At 35.5% G+C, this 12,238-nt stretch overlaps 1 protein-coding gene across 1 annotated transcript in view; it reads right to left on the bottom strand.

Annotated features, from left to right (window-relative positions):
* SPG11 (SPG11 vesicle trafficking associated, spatacsin) overlaps positions 1–12,238 on the bottom strand; it is a 37,511-nt gene that overhangs the window by 19,779 nt on the left and 5,494 nt on the right. Inside the window, exons 9-23 of the mRNA XM_035568961.2 lie at positions 11,797–11,952; positions 10,602–10,780; positions 10,317–10,493; positions 9,635–9,706; positions 9,070–9,197; positions 8,046–8,221; positions 7,358–7,565; positions 6,603–6,806; positions 5,575–5,681; positions 4,604–4,749; positions 3,915–4,076; positions 3,098–3,164; positions 2,445–2,610; positions 1,067–1,272; positions 378–486 (exon numbers count right to left, since the gene is read on the bottom strand). Of these exons, the coding sequence (XP_035424854.2) occupies positions 378–486; positions 1,067–1,272; positions 2,445–2,610; positions 3,098–3,164; positions 3,915–4,076; positions 4,604–4,749; positions 5,575–5,681; positions 6,603–6,806; positions 7,358–7,565; positions 8,046–8,221; positions 9,070–9,197; positions 9,635–9,706; positions 10,317–10,493; positions 10,602–10,780; positions 11,797–11,952 (2,263 nt within the window). The remainder of the gene's footprint in view (positions 1–377; positions 487–1,066; positions 1,273–2,444; positions 2,611–3,097; positions 3,165–3,914; positions 4,077–4,603; positions 4,750–5,574; positions 5,682–6,602; positions 6,807–7,357; positions 7,566–8,045; positions 8,222–9,069; positions 9,198–9,634; positions 9,707–10,316; positions 10,494–10,601; positions 10,781–11,796; positions 11,953–12,238) is intronic.

Genomic DNA, 12,238 nt, shown 5'->3' with positions numbered 1-12,238 from the left:
AAACAAACCAAACAAAACAACAAAAACAAACAACAAAAATAACAAAAAAGGAAAAATACATAAGAACAAAATTTTAAGCCTCAACTGTAATAAACTGATATTTCTACCAGCAAAATAATTCAACAATCTTTTCTCTTAAGCATGCCCTGAGGAGCTGTTAGCCAAACATGCTGACAGAACTTCCCTACTCTTGCCAATATACATCTACTACCCCTGCTATTTGAAATACCAAGACTGTATGCTAAACTCAAATATTGATGTTCATTTTACTGTAATAAGACTCAGATCTCTTTCATAATGTCTAAATACACAGATGGTAAAACTCGACGCTCAATTTCAATTTGTCAGCATAATCCTTTAAATTATATTTTCCTTACTTCTTTATTCCTTGATGTTCAATTTCATCCCAGAAGGCTTCTTCTAAGGAGATAAGAACTTCCTCTGTTGCTGCTTTTTCACCATCAGCCAACTTTGTTAACTTTTCAACTGTTTAAAAGGATATATTATTATTTCTGAGATTAGAATAAGGGTAATATTTTCAAAAGTACCGGAATTAACAAGAAGCACAAATCCTATTAATGTAAATGCTTCAATAACTGCCAGCAGTTTGGACAAAAAGACACCTGCAGATGTCTCCTTAGTAATCCAACTTTCTAAAATTATTCCTAGGATAAATTTAATTTCCTTACAGCTTTGAACATCTGATTGTACTGTAGCTGTAAGACAGTTTTCAAGTACAAAAGAGATTTGGTAATGTCCCTTTGTTTAATCTAGTTGTATTACAACATTAGGTGGAACCTTACTAAGCAATTAAATTGAGCCTCAGGCAGCTGTTTAAAAATGTGCATTAGTCTTCCTGCCTTAGTTAGCACGCCAGGTTCAAAATGCACCTCCAGAATTAGTAAGAAGCAAGATAAGAACAGCAGAAGTCTTAACTCTTCAAAGGACAGAAATGCTCTCATTGCATTCCTAAGAAGTTAAGCACCATCTTTTAATCTCTCTCTATCTCTTCCTAATAAATATATAGTAAGTACCCTGTTTTAAAGCAAACAAAAGACATGCTTACCCAAAGATTCTCTTATTTCATTGTGCCGAGATTCTTCATTTCTGGTTTTGTAACTGAATATCATGTTTGCAACTTTAATGTCGACTCTCAGTTTGAGGCTGTTGAGACCAAGCAGTTCCAGAAAACAAACACAGGCTGCTCCTACTGAAGGTATGTTGAAGAAAGAAAGGCCTAAAATATAGGCTTCATTTCCTGCTTGCTGAATCCTGAAACAAAAAAGAAGTCAATATGCATGATTTTTAACCAATTTTCAAACACAAATATTCCCTATGTATGGTTTACTAAACATGAAGACTTTATTAGCACGGGAAATATTTACAAACCAAGTTGCATATTTAGAAAAATGTAGTTATAAAAACAAAGTCCCATATACAATAAATGATCAAAAGACAAGCAGAGTTTACAATTTAATAAACTTTTAAAAAACTGAAGGCAACACAATCGATATTAAAATTAATAAAAAATGCTTGAGAGCAGTTTTCTTTTTTTTAATTATAAACTGTCCCATTGTAGAATTTACAATCCAAGCATTGCAGCATCAAGAACCTGATTTGCAGACTGTGCTAAGTGAAAAAGACAACCTAAAGGCTTCAACAGTGGTTGGCTCACCAGATGTCTGAAATTTTTCCATAATGGTAACTGAAAAATTCATGCACGCTCAGGTCTTACATTAAATCAACTTTCTAAAGTATTAAGCACTTCAGCCTTCATTAAGGTATGCTTTCCTTTTTGCCCAAATCTTAGCTGTTCAGATACGAGAAACTGATTTGTATATCATATATATCAAAATCATGAAAGGAAACAAATAGTGACTAATACACAAACAAGACCTTCTAGAAACAATTAGTGATTTCCCCTGATATCACTACTGAATATGAATTGTAAATTTAATGTATTTATGAAGTATGCATAATCTGACTGCATTCTTTCGAGCACATGATTTTGAAGCTTCAGACAGAAAAGTTAACTCCTTCAATCTCTAATATATTATTTTTCTTATTTAACTGAAGAAGTGTCATCTTTAGGAACTGTCAAAGCAAAGGGGCATCTTTTTTCTACAAAGTGATCTAGAGGCTAAGCTCCCTAGAAGAAAAAGCTACCTGTGTTCGATATGACTGGAACATTCTTTATTCCTTGCTTTCATTATACAAATTTTATTCAGATTTAAAATGAAGATTCAATAATAAAGCTCACCACCTTTTAGGTGATTATTTTATTTCCATCCTACCTGATGTTAAACTGAATGGATTCCCAGGACACCTAAAATTTTAAGTGAACACCACTTTTTTCCACACTGTTGGGAAGTATTAAAGCTACTCTATGTGCTAGACTGTAACTCCCACAGAACCATCCAACTAACATTTCAGAGAAAACTTACAGCTGTTTGGGGGATTTGCTCTTTACTAACTGCTGGACCAAAAATGTACCAAAAGCAAATGCTGGACGTCCGTGCTGCAAATAGTACAAAAAATCCAGTCGTTCCATTATGGCATATTTGTTCACCAGTTCAGGGGATGAAAAATGAGGAAACTCACTTGATGTATCTAGAAAGAATATTATCATTTTTATAAGCTGATAAACAATTGAATTAAACATAGAAAATGGCTTTCAGCTACTAAACATGAGATGACAATCAAATACCTCTAATGCTTGTTCTAATTTAAATTTCAGCATACCCAAATCCCACTGAAATTCCGATTTTTGTTGTAAAATCAGAACTCTACCAGTAACTTTTTCTAATAGCCATGGACAAATCATAGACCCTCAACTTGGTTGAAAAACAAAATACTGCTTTTCTACTTCATAATACATTTAGAAAAAAAATGCATCTGTAAAGAGCTTAGTGGAAAAAAAGGTAACCTATCTAACCATAATTTAATTTCAAAACAAAATTTTAGTAAAATACACTTTTTTTTTTTTTTTTTTGTAAAAGGCCATTCCTTTTATATTTATCCTTCAGATCACTCCACTGGAAGCTATTTCATCCTAGGATCTGTCTAAAAAAGCACATAAATCTTGAAATTAACTTACCTGATAGAGCAAGAGTATTTGTTGACTGCCAGCCAAATAATTTAGTTGGATCAAAAGGCACTAATGTCTGAAAGATTAGACACAAAACATATTAAGACAGCTTACGCTTTTCACATCTGACCAGTCTAGAGAATATTTTAGGGACCTATAGTAGCAGGTTGTCAAGAACTGCCTATGCTGCTATCAATCAGGGATTTATCTGGTGCAGGCCTCTCTCAAAGGTACATATTTATCTACTCTGTAGGATCAGAATGCAAACAAATGCAAGAAAATGCTTAGATTTTAGTCTAACAAAACAGGGAAAGAACATGTTTAAGCATTCTGCTAAGCTCTCATTTTAGCAAAGTTACCACTTTCCTGATAATGAGTAATTTCTGTCATTTCTTCCAACTTGCAGTTTATTTCATACAGTAAAAGACATTTGCCCAGAAACATGTCATAACACTCCACGAGACATTATTCTTTAATTTTAAACTTCAATTTCCCTTAGACAATTTAAAACATTTTACTTTTTGTAATACTAAACAACCTGTCTACTGAATACAGCAAGAATATTACTTCTCTGACATTCTAGAACTGCCACACACCACCTCTGCTGAAGTTAAACACTGCAGATGTTTAAAAAAAAAATCAGCCAGATTCAATATGACCAATATTTAGCTACCATTTAAAACATGTTTTTAATGAAGCTATAAACTTTAGGTCCAAATTAAGGATTCCGAGAACACAAGATATGATCCCTATGTGCCAGGCTTTAGCTGAAAACAAACTTCTCTTTGTTCTAACAAACAACTCTATTGAGAAACATTTTGCACACCTGAACAAGATGGTAAAGAGAGATGTCAGGTGGCAAAATTCCACGAGAAGTACATGGGGGAAAGAGAGCAGCTTTGAGCTTGGGGTAAGGACTTAATGCCATTTTTAAGAGCTGTGGATCAACTTTCTTTAGAGGTTTTTCCATATCTTCATTCCGAAGAACCTAAATCGAAAGGAAAGCAAAATTATTGAATTAGGAAGAAGAAATTGCATTAAGATTATAATAAAACTCTCATTCGAGGAAATTTGCCAAATAGTAACAACACAAAGAGCATCATTTTTCCCCGAAAAAATCTTGTAAGCTATATTAGACACATAATGTTTTAAGTTACTCTATGTATGCTCAGCATTTTAAAAATTTATTGATTTTTTTTTCAAACTTGAACTATTTTAGGAACACAAGTGTCTATAAACACTCTCAGCTGTAACTCTTATAAAGAAGCTAAAGATTCCAAGTCACAGCCACTGTGTCTTGCTATTTCTAAGTCACATAAGATCAAATGCTCTACCCTTGAGAGTTAACATTTGGTCAAGAAATTGAAACATGCAATACCAAAACCAGATTTTCATATGGGAAGACAGTGTTTGTTGTTGTTAGCGTGTTCATTTCTATCAATTTATTCCTTTGAATTTTCAATACCATGCGAGAATTTCTTCAAAAACCTGTCAATAATTTGTTCCACACGGTACCTGATCAATACCTCCAGGTGCATACATTGTGGTAGCAAGTGCTAATAGCGTACGTCCTTCCAGTAGCATGCTACTCACACTGGCTTGATTACTAGGAATCAAGATCTGAGCATTTGCAAGACTAGCTTGAAAAATCATCTTTGGATCTAGAAAGGGAAAAAAAAGTGAGATGTAATTTACTATTAAAAAAACCAGTATTAAATTAATAAATTGTGCATTATAACTCTTCTACAAATATAAAAATATATATATTTTTATTTTTTTCTCCTTAATAGTGACTTTTTCATAACTTAGAAATACAGGTAAGACCTTCCCATTTTCACTAAACCTTCCCTAATTTTATGCCACAATTTTACTTGCACAGATTGGTTTAGATAGTCCTGCATTTTTCCATTTTATTAGTTCAATTCTTTATCTTACATACTGCTAAAACTTTTCTAAAAAAAAAAAAAAAAGCATGCATCACTTGAACATTTTTATCATTTGTTAATGTATGCCTCTAAAAAAGATGAAAGGTTTAAAAAAAAAAGGCGAAATGAAGTAACCACACAAACTCCATGGATTTTCAATGACAATAACTAACAAAATGTCTTGGTCCAAGCAAACACAGAGCTCAAGGGACAAAGAAGTCATAATGCAGCACAAGAACTATGTGAAGCTTTAATATTAACGGTACATGCATTTCTGTGTCTATTCTCCTTCTGCTCAACCTTTTAGGAATAAAGTCAAATTGGATGCAATGATGATCATACACAAACCAATTCTGACATATCTCCAGATCTTTATGCACATTTTAAATAGAAATTATGATCTGTATTTTAGAGATATGGAACCGATCGATGCACATATAAATGATTTGCCATGATGAAAAAAAAGTCTACAGCAGAGCAGAGAATTAAACCCAGATGTCCCAAACACTTGGCTAGCAACTTAAACCTCAGACCACCTGCTGAGCAAGACCAGACTCCTACCTCGTGGGTTACTGGCAACCCCTCGACACTGCACGAGAAATTCAAACCAGGGATGTGCTTCATGCAATTCCTTGTTATCCAAAATAGGGCAATTTGAAGGGGTCAAACTGGAAAAGAGAACAGTAGCAGCACAGTGAAAATACAGTATTTGTAAGCATCCTCTGCCCCAAAATAAAACTGCATTAAAAGTTAAGAGCATCTGACTTTGTGTTACAGTGACTTATTTCATCCATTATCATGACAGAGTTGAATCATACCACTCATCACTACAAGATGTGCATCTTTAGCTGATAAGGTGTCTCTGGCAGTTTAAGTTTACACTTCTGTGCTTGCTTGCTGCTGTAAATCAAAGTAATAGCTTCCAGAACTGACAACCCCAAACATTTTCCAAAGAGGAGACTTGATTCGCAAACATTATTCTCCATAGTCTGAATATTTTATGAAATTAAAATTGATTACACACTGAAAAAAAAGAGTTTTGTTGGCTTTTCTCTACTCCACTTCTACCTTCTTACTAACTACACGGTTAGATTGGAGTTGTAGCTAAGGAATTTTAATAGCAAAGTAGTCACTAACTGGAAGTTATTCGTATAGTTCCAATAATTAATATTTCTTTCTCTTTCAAATCCCATCTAATACTAATTTTGATGGAAACCAGCAATTTATTTGTCAATGTATACAGAATGAACTCATACCTGTGCTCAGGTGACAGTTTCTGAAGAACAAGTTGCCTTGGCTCATTTAAGATTGCACTGCTTATAATATTACACTAATTACAACCATAACCATTTTCTTCACTGGCTGACACACAAATAATCATGACAACATAACCTGGATAAAGCTTCACAATACAGAATGAAACCTAACACACTGCCTCACAGTTTTTCATTAAATGACACTACTGTGACCCAAGAAGTCTTACTGGACAAACAGCAAGAGCATAAGAAAACTCTTACTGCCAACAGTTAAAGTTGTCTTCCATTATTTAAATCTGCATGTAATCCAATGGATGAAAAAAGCATTCATACCTGTAGTAATCTAGGTAAGTGTACAACATATACTGCAAATTATGTTCTAAACAGTGAAGGACAAAATGAGCGTGGAAGTCCAAACCACTTGCAGCACAGTATTTCGGAACAGGGTGAGGATTTTGCAGTACGCCCCCTAGGTAAACCAGTCTTTGGAGCAGAAGCTCAAAATCTTCCAACTCAGAAAGGACAAAAATGCCGTTTCTTAAAAAGAGAGAGAAAGAGAGAGAGAGAGGGAGGGAGAGAGAGAGAGAAGAAAACATACATACACACTGATTAGTCCCTTTAAAAAGTTCTGGAGGCTATTTTCAAACTTACAAAACAGAACTTTCCTTCTAAGAAGTTACTTCACTACTGAAGCAAACACAACCTGACAAAATACCTCTGATAGTGCTTTAACAATATCTTAGTTACAATTCATTGCAGAGAATGAGACATAAGGAGCGAAATATTACATTCAGAATTTTTTCTCTTGCAGTAAAATGGACAGCAGGTATATAATCTTTCTGAAAGATCAAAACGCTGGCAGAGGATTTCTGTTGCTCCCATGTTTCTTCCTGTTTTCAGAGTACTGAAAAGTGCAAGTACAAGACTAAAAATAAATTTACTAATGGATTTGTGCCGTTTTAAACAAGGGCACCAAACAATATAAAATGAATATGTATCGAAGATTTTATTAATGTGTACTTCTATAACTATCTCATTTTGGCTTCACGTAAGATAGAAAGCAAGTATGAGACATTAAAGGCACATACCTAGCCAGCTTGTTTAATATATCATTTCTCATGTAGCCACTACACAACGTATTTCGGTCAACAATGTCTGCAGTCAGAGTGGGCCAGTTAGCCTGTCCACACAAAGTCTCGTTGGGCTCAGATTCTTCAATCCATGAACAAATATTAAGCCAGTCATGCTGGGCTGTCAAGTGCATCCAAAGAACCTCAGGATTACAGGCGGGAAGTTCTGTATTGGAAAAAAGCAATATGATGAAGCCAACAGAAAAAAGTATTTTAGCGAAATACTGACATTTCTTTATACATTTATGTATTTTTAATGAACAGGTATCCTCTTGTACAAGCACAATGCTGAGATAAATATACTGTTACACCTCATTAGAGCTTTATGTCGGAAAAGCCAAATAAAATACTATGGTGTAATAAGCTTTGCAGACCATAGCAGAGTATGACATTTATGGCAACTGGCAATTCATCAGACAATTCCCTTTCAGATAGTTCCAAATTTTTCTCTACAGGATACCTGTCATAACACAACAACACAGATCCCAACAGAATTTCAACTGTCAAAAAAGTAAGTGACCTACTGTGGTAGCACGCAGCTTTGGTTGTATCAATGCTACTCCTACACAATCGCAATACGCTACTTCAAAGACAGTCATATATTTAATTCAAAATTTCTTCTAAATCTCAATACCAGGATACTTGCCTTGGCGTGCTTTTTTAGGTAGAAGAATCATTTCCTGAATGGGCTCATCCCACCATTGGGCCCAGTTAAACATCACTCTGACTTCCCTATTGTGAACCCGATGTCCTTCACAATTCAACAAGTCTAGAGCGGCTGTATGTCTGGAAAAGTCTTGCTCCTTTCTCCAATTCTTTAAACTGCAATTAAGTTTTGCATTAGTACATTTTCTAGTACTTAAAAAAAAAAAAACAAAAACAGTACACAACCTAACAAACAGGAGATGATGAAAAGATGAAAGATGAGAATTAATGAATTTTACTATTTAATTTTTGATGACAGTGCTAAAAGTCATATCAGGACTTATTTAGCTAAAAGTTTGAGAGTGCATAGGAGACCAGCAGGCAAAGAATTAACTCATTTTTCCAAAACTGACATAGCAAATAATATGTAACATTTTTACAACTATTTAATTCTAAAATTATTTTTCTGGGTTATTTTGTTTGTAATATTATAGATATATAAAAATATAACAAACATTCCATCTGAACATGTTTTGCTTGATTAATAACTCCAGTAATATCCTTCATTATTAAAAAACTTGTACAGTAGTTGTGGTGAACTGGGGGTTGGCCTCTTCCGGCAGACAACTAACAATAGGACAAGAAGAAATGGCCTCAAGTTGTGCCAGGAGAGGTTCAGGTTGGAAATGAGGAGACATTTCTTCTCAGAAAGAGTGGTCAGGCATTGGAATGGGTTGCCCAGGGAGGTGGAGGAGTCACTGTCCCTGGTGTGTTCAAGGAAAGGTTGGACGTGGTGCTTGGGGACGTGGTTTAGTGGGTGACATTGGTGGTAGGGGGATGGTTGGGCCAGATGATCCTGAAGGGCTTTTCCAACCTTAATGATTCTATGACTATATACTTCATTTATGGTGATGACAGAAGATCATATTTGTTAGTGCAGTAAATCACATGTGATGTAGAAGCCAGTATATTTAAAATACTATTAACATTATTAATTACTAATTAAAACTGATAACCCACATTACCTGGAAAGAGACTGAATCTCTTTATTTTCTTGGAAGGACTCCGAGTAAAAGCTTTCAACCTGATGCACAAAGTCTATCATTTTCTTCTCTTTTTCAGAAAAATAATTTTCTTCTTGTAAAACTTTCACCTTTAATTCAAATTAAAGTATTACCTCCAATTATATATTTTCTCTACTTATAATATTTCTAAGCTGCAAATGATCCTGCAAGCGTAGAGAGTTAGCCAGCCGTAGGAAAAAATGCTAGCTGCACCGAGGTAAATATACTTTTACCCAAATTTCAAGAGATACATGACTTCATACTGTGTGCAAAAAGATGAGCACTAGATCAGACCCAGAACAAAGAAATTATATTTTAGCCAATTTTTACTTTAACTGCAAATACCAAAGAACATAAACATTTTGGTGAAATGTTTCAGCAACCACGTTGCAAGGATGCAGGAACAGAAACAGTTCCCATTCTGAAAGTGTGTTCAATACAATGCTTTCTCTCAGTATAAATAAGTATCAGTCTTTAGAGCTGAGGACATCAGCTAGACCAAAAAAAAAGCCTTTTCTACACTTACCAACAAATCTCGTACATGTTTATCAACTGTGTAGAAACATATCTTATGCAATTGCTGCTTCACATCAAAGCCCTAACAAAAAAGAAGATATTCATTGTATGCAAACTGTATGGATGCAGCTGTACATTGACAGAATAAACGCACCAGCTTTCTTTCCAAAGCACACAACCTTTTACAAGCATGCTCGTGATATTCACTTCACCAGCTACTGAGATGTTGTAATAACCTGGTGATCTGTGCGATCTCTCTAGCATGTTTGCACAGAAGATTTGTACCTTTACCACCTACTCCTTTCAGGATCACCTTTACACTTCCCCGAGCATGACGTTAATCAATACGCTTTCATGAATAACGCTCCCTCAGCATTCTGAATGTACATTAGTGATCAAAGCAGTACTTTAAAACATGGTAATTTTAATTGCATGAAAGGTATGTTAGATGGGGCTTTGAGCAACCTGGTCTAGGGGTAGGTGTCCCTGCCCATGGCAGGGGGGAGTTGGTATTAGATGGTCTCTAAGGTCCCTTCCAATGAAAACCATTCTATGATTCTATTCTATGACTTAATGTCGTAGAATAATTACATCCACATGAAAGCTTAGCCCCCCGCCCGTACTCTTACCACTAATTTGTTTCATTAGTCATAAAGAAGTGTTTATCAGTATGCTTACTGAACGCCTCTCACCATATTTCTTAAAAGTTCCGAGGCCTCTCTGGTATTGTTCTTCAGAAGACGGTCATAGACCAGATTCAAACCTGTCTGAATAAATTCCTGAAGGCTTTGAGCAGGATGCTGATGCATTCGGAAGAAGGTCTGGGCCTCTGGCATTTTGTTGCTTAAGATGGCCTCAGCAATGACTTCCTGAAAGGGAAGAAAAAAATCTGGAACAAACTAGTGCCATTAAACTTCAATGTTATCACTTCTGTGATTCCTGTGTTGAATACTCAAAAACTGATTATTCATTTTTACCTCTGGTGTCAGTTTTTCCCACATTTGGCTTTCTTCTACTGCAGGTAGCTCTTCATCAAGATCACTTCCTACATCTGCAATATTTATTTGTGGCCGAGGGTAATTTTTCATAAATGTCCTAAGTTCAATAATGTAATCAGTTAAAGTATCTGCAGCCTTCTGCAAGTATTCATCAGGTTCTGTCAAGAACATCCAAGATATCAGTTAAATGAAATTAACCATACAACATTTTTAGTGCTTATCACTGTTGAATGCATTCTCCTGACTTCACTAAATAAAACACACCTCAGAGGAAAGAGCACATCATCTCTATATTGCTATTTGACCTGTACGGGTACTGATACTGACTGTCACTATCCAGCTACACTCACAATCCTACCACTGCTCCAGAGAGGTCCTCCTGACTTCATTGATGGATGTGTTTGCCCTTCAGGGACAAGTAAATGACAACTAAAATTTTTAACCAAATATTAGTCAGATAAGCCCTGTTTTAAATGCAGGGACATTTTAACATAGCATATACCAGCTATTACTTGATTCTTATACCTTTTAGGCTGTAGTTCAAAGAGCAACATTTCAGCAACAGTGCCACCTTAAGCAGCCATGCACTCCTACAAACAGCCTGCACCCCCATCAGACACCCGTTCTTTTACCTGTACCAGCCCTTGGGTTATACTGGGATGTATGACTGTTGCCACACAGTAAATCAAGCTGGAAGTGCTCCTGACAAGAAATACCCTGGTAGGCTATTTTTCAGCTGAACTCGTTTCTTAAACTAGTCTGCTCCATTCCACAGCCACAGAAATATTTGTGCCAGCGTATTCCAGGTGGTGGCTCTGAGAAAAGGATGAGCAGCGGAAGACTACAGTCAAGCCATTTAACTGCACTACCATCAAGTATCCAGCATCATCTTAAAGTCTGATTCTGCCATTCTTACACGTCCTGACGTCCCAATATGATCCGGCTGACTGTACCCTGCCTGATGTGACAGCCTGATCATAGTTGTTCATGCTTATACTGTATTCATACTAATTTCTCAGGCTTCCCCTTAAATAATACCTTTCACTTAACTCTAGTGCAAGCCTTTTTTTGTTAATTCTAAGTAAATTTAGGCTTCTAATTCAAAAAATGAGTTCTTCTTATTTATCTAAACAATCACATATTACTATGCAAGATTCAAAACGAGTAATCTTACCCTCTGTGTGGACAAAAATTTCTTCAAGTTGCTTGCTAAGGAAAGTCAACGTGAGGTTTAGCAGCTGCTCAGAAAAGTGTTTACTCTGAGGCTCCATATCATTTTCTCTGATTGCTGAGCCAAGTAAGTTTAAAGCTGGCCTCAGCTCTTCCAAATCTGCAACATTTACATAAAAAGTTACATCTGCATTCTATCACGGTGATCACATAAAATATAAATTAGAATAAAGGTGTGCTACTAAAATCTTCTAAAGCGTGTCAAACAACTTACGTAACATGCTTTGCTTTCACATCAAAATGCTTAGAACAAGTCATTGCTAGAACTCAATCAAAAAGCCACATTTTATACAGCAATTCTCTCTCGTTTTCCAGAAGTAAAGAAGCTGCGATATAGCAACATCCCAACATAAAAAAGAATAGGCAATTTGATGTAGTTTTACAAA

Source organism: Cygnus atratus, chromosome 11 (genome assembly GCF_013377495.2).
Source record: "Cygnus atratus isolate AKBS03 ecotype Queensland, Australia chromosome 11, CAtr_DNAZoo_HiC_assembly, whole genome shotgun sequence".
Classification (NCBI taxonomy): Eukaryota; Metazoa; Chordata; class Aves; order Anseriformes; family Anatidae; genus Cygnus; species Cygnus atratus.
This window is presented reverse-complemented; position numbering and strand designations above follow the sequence as displayed.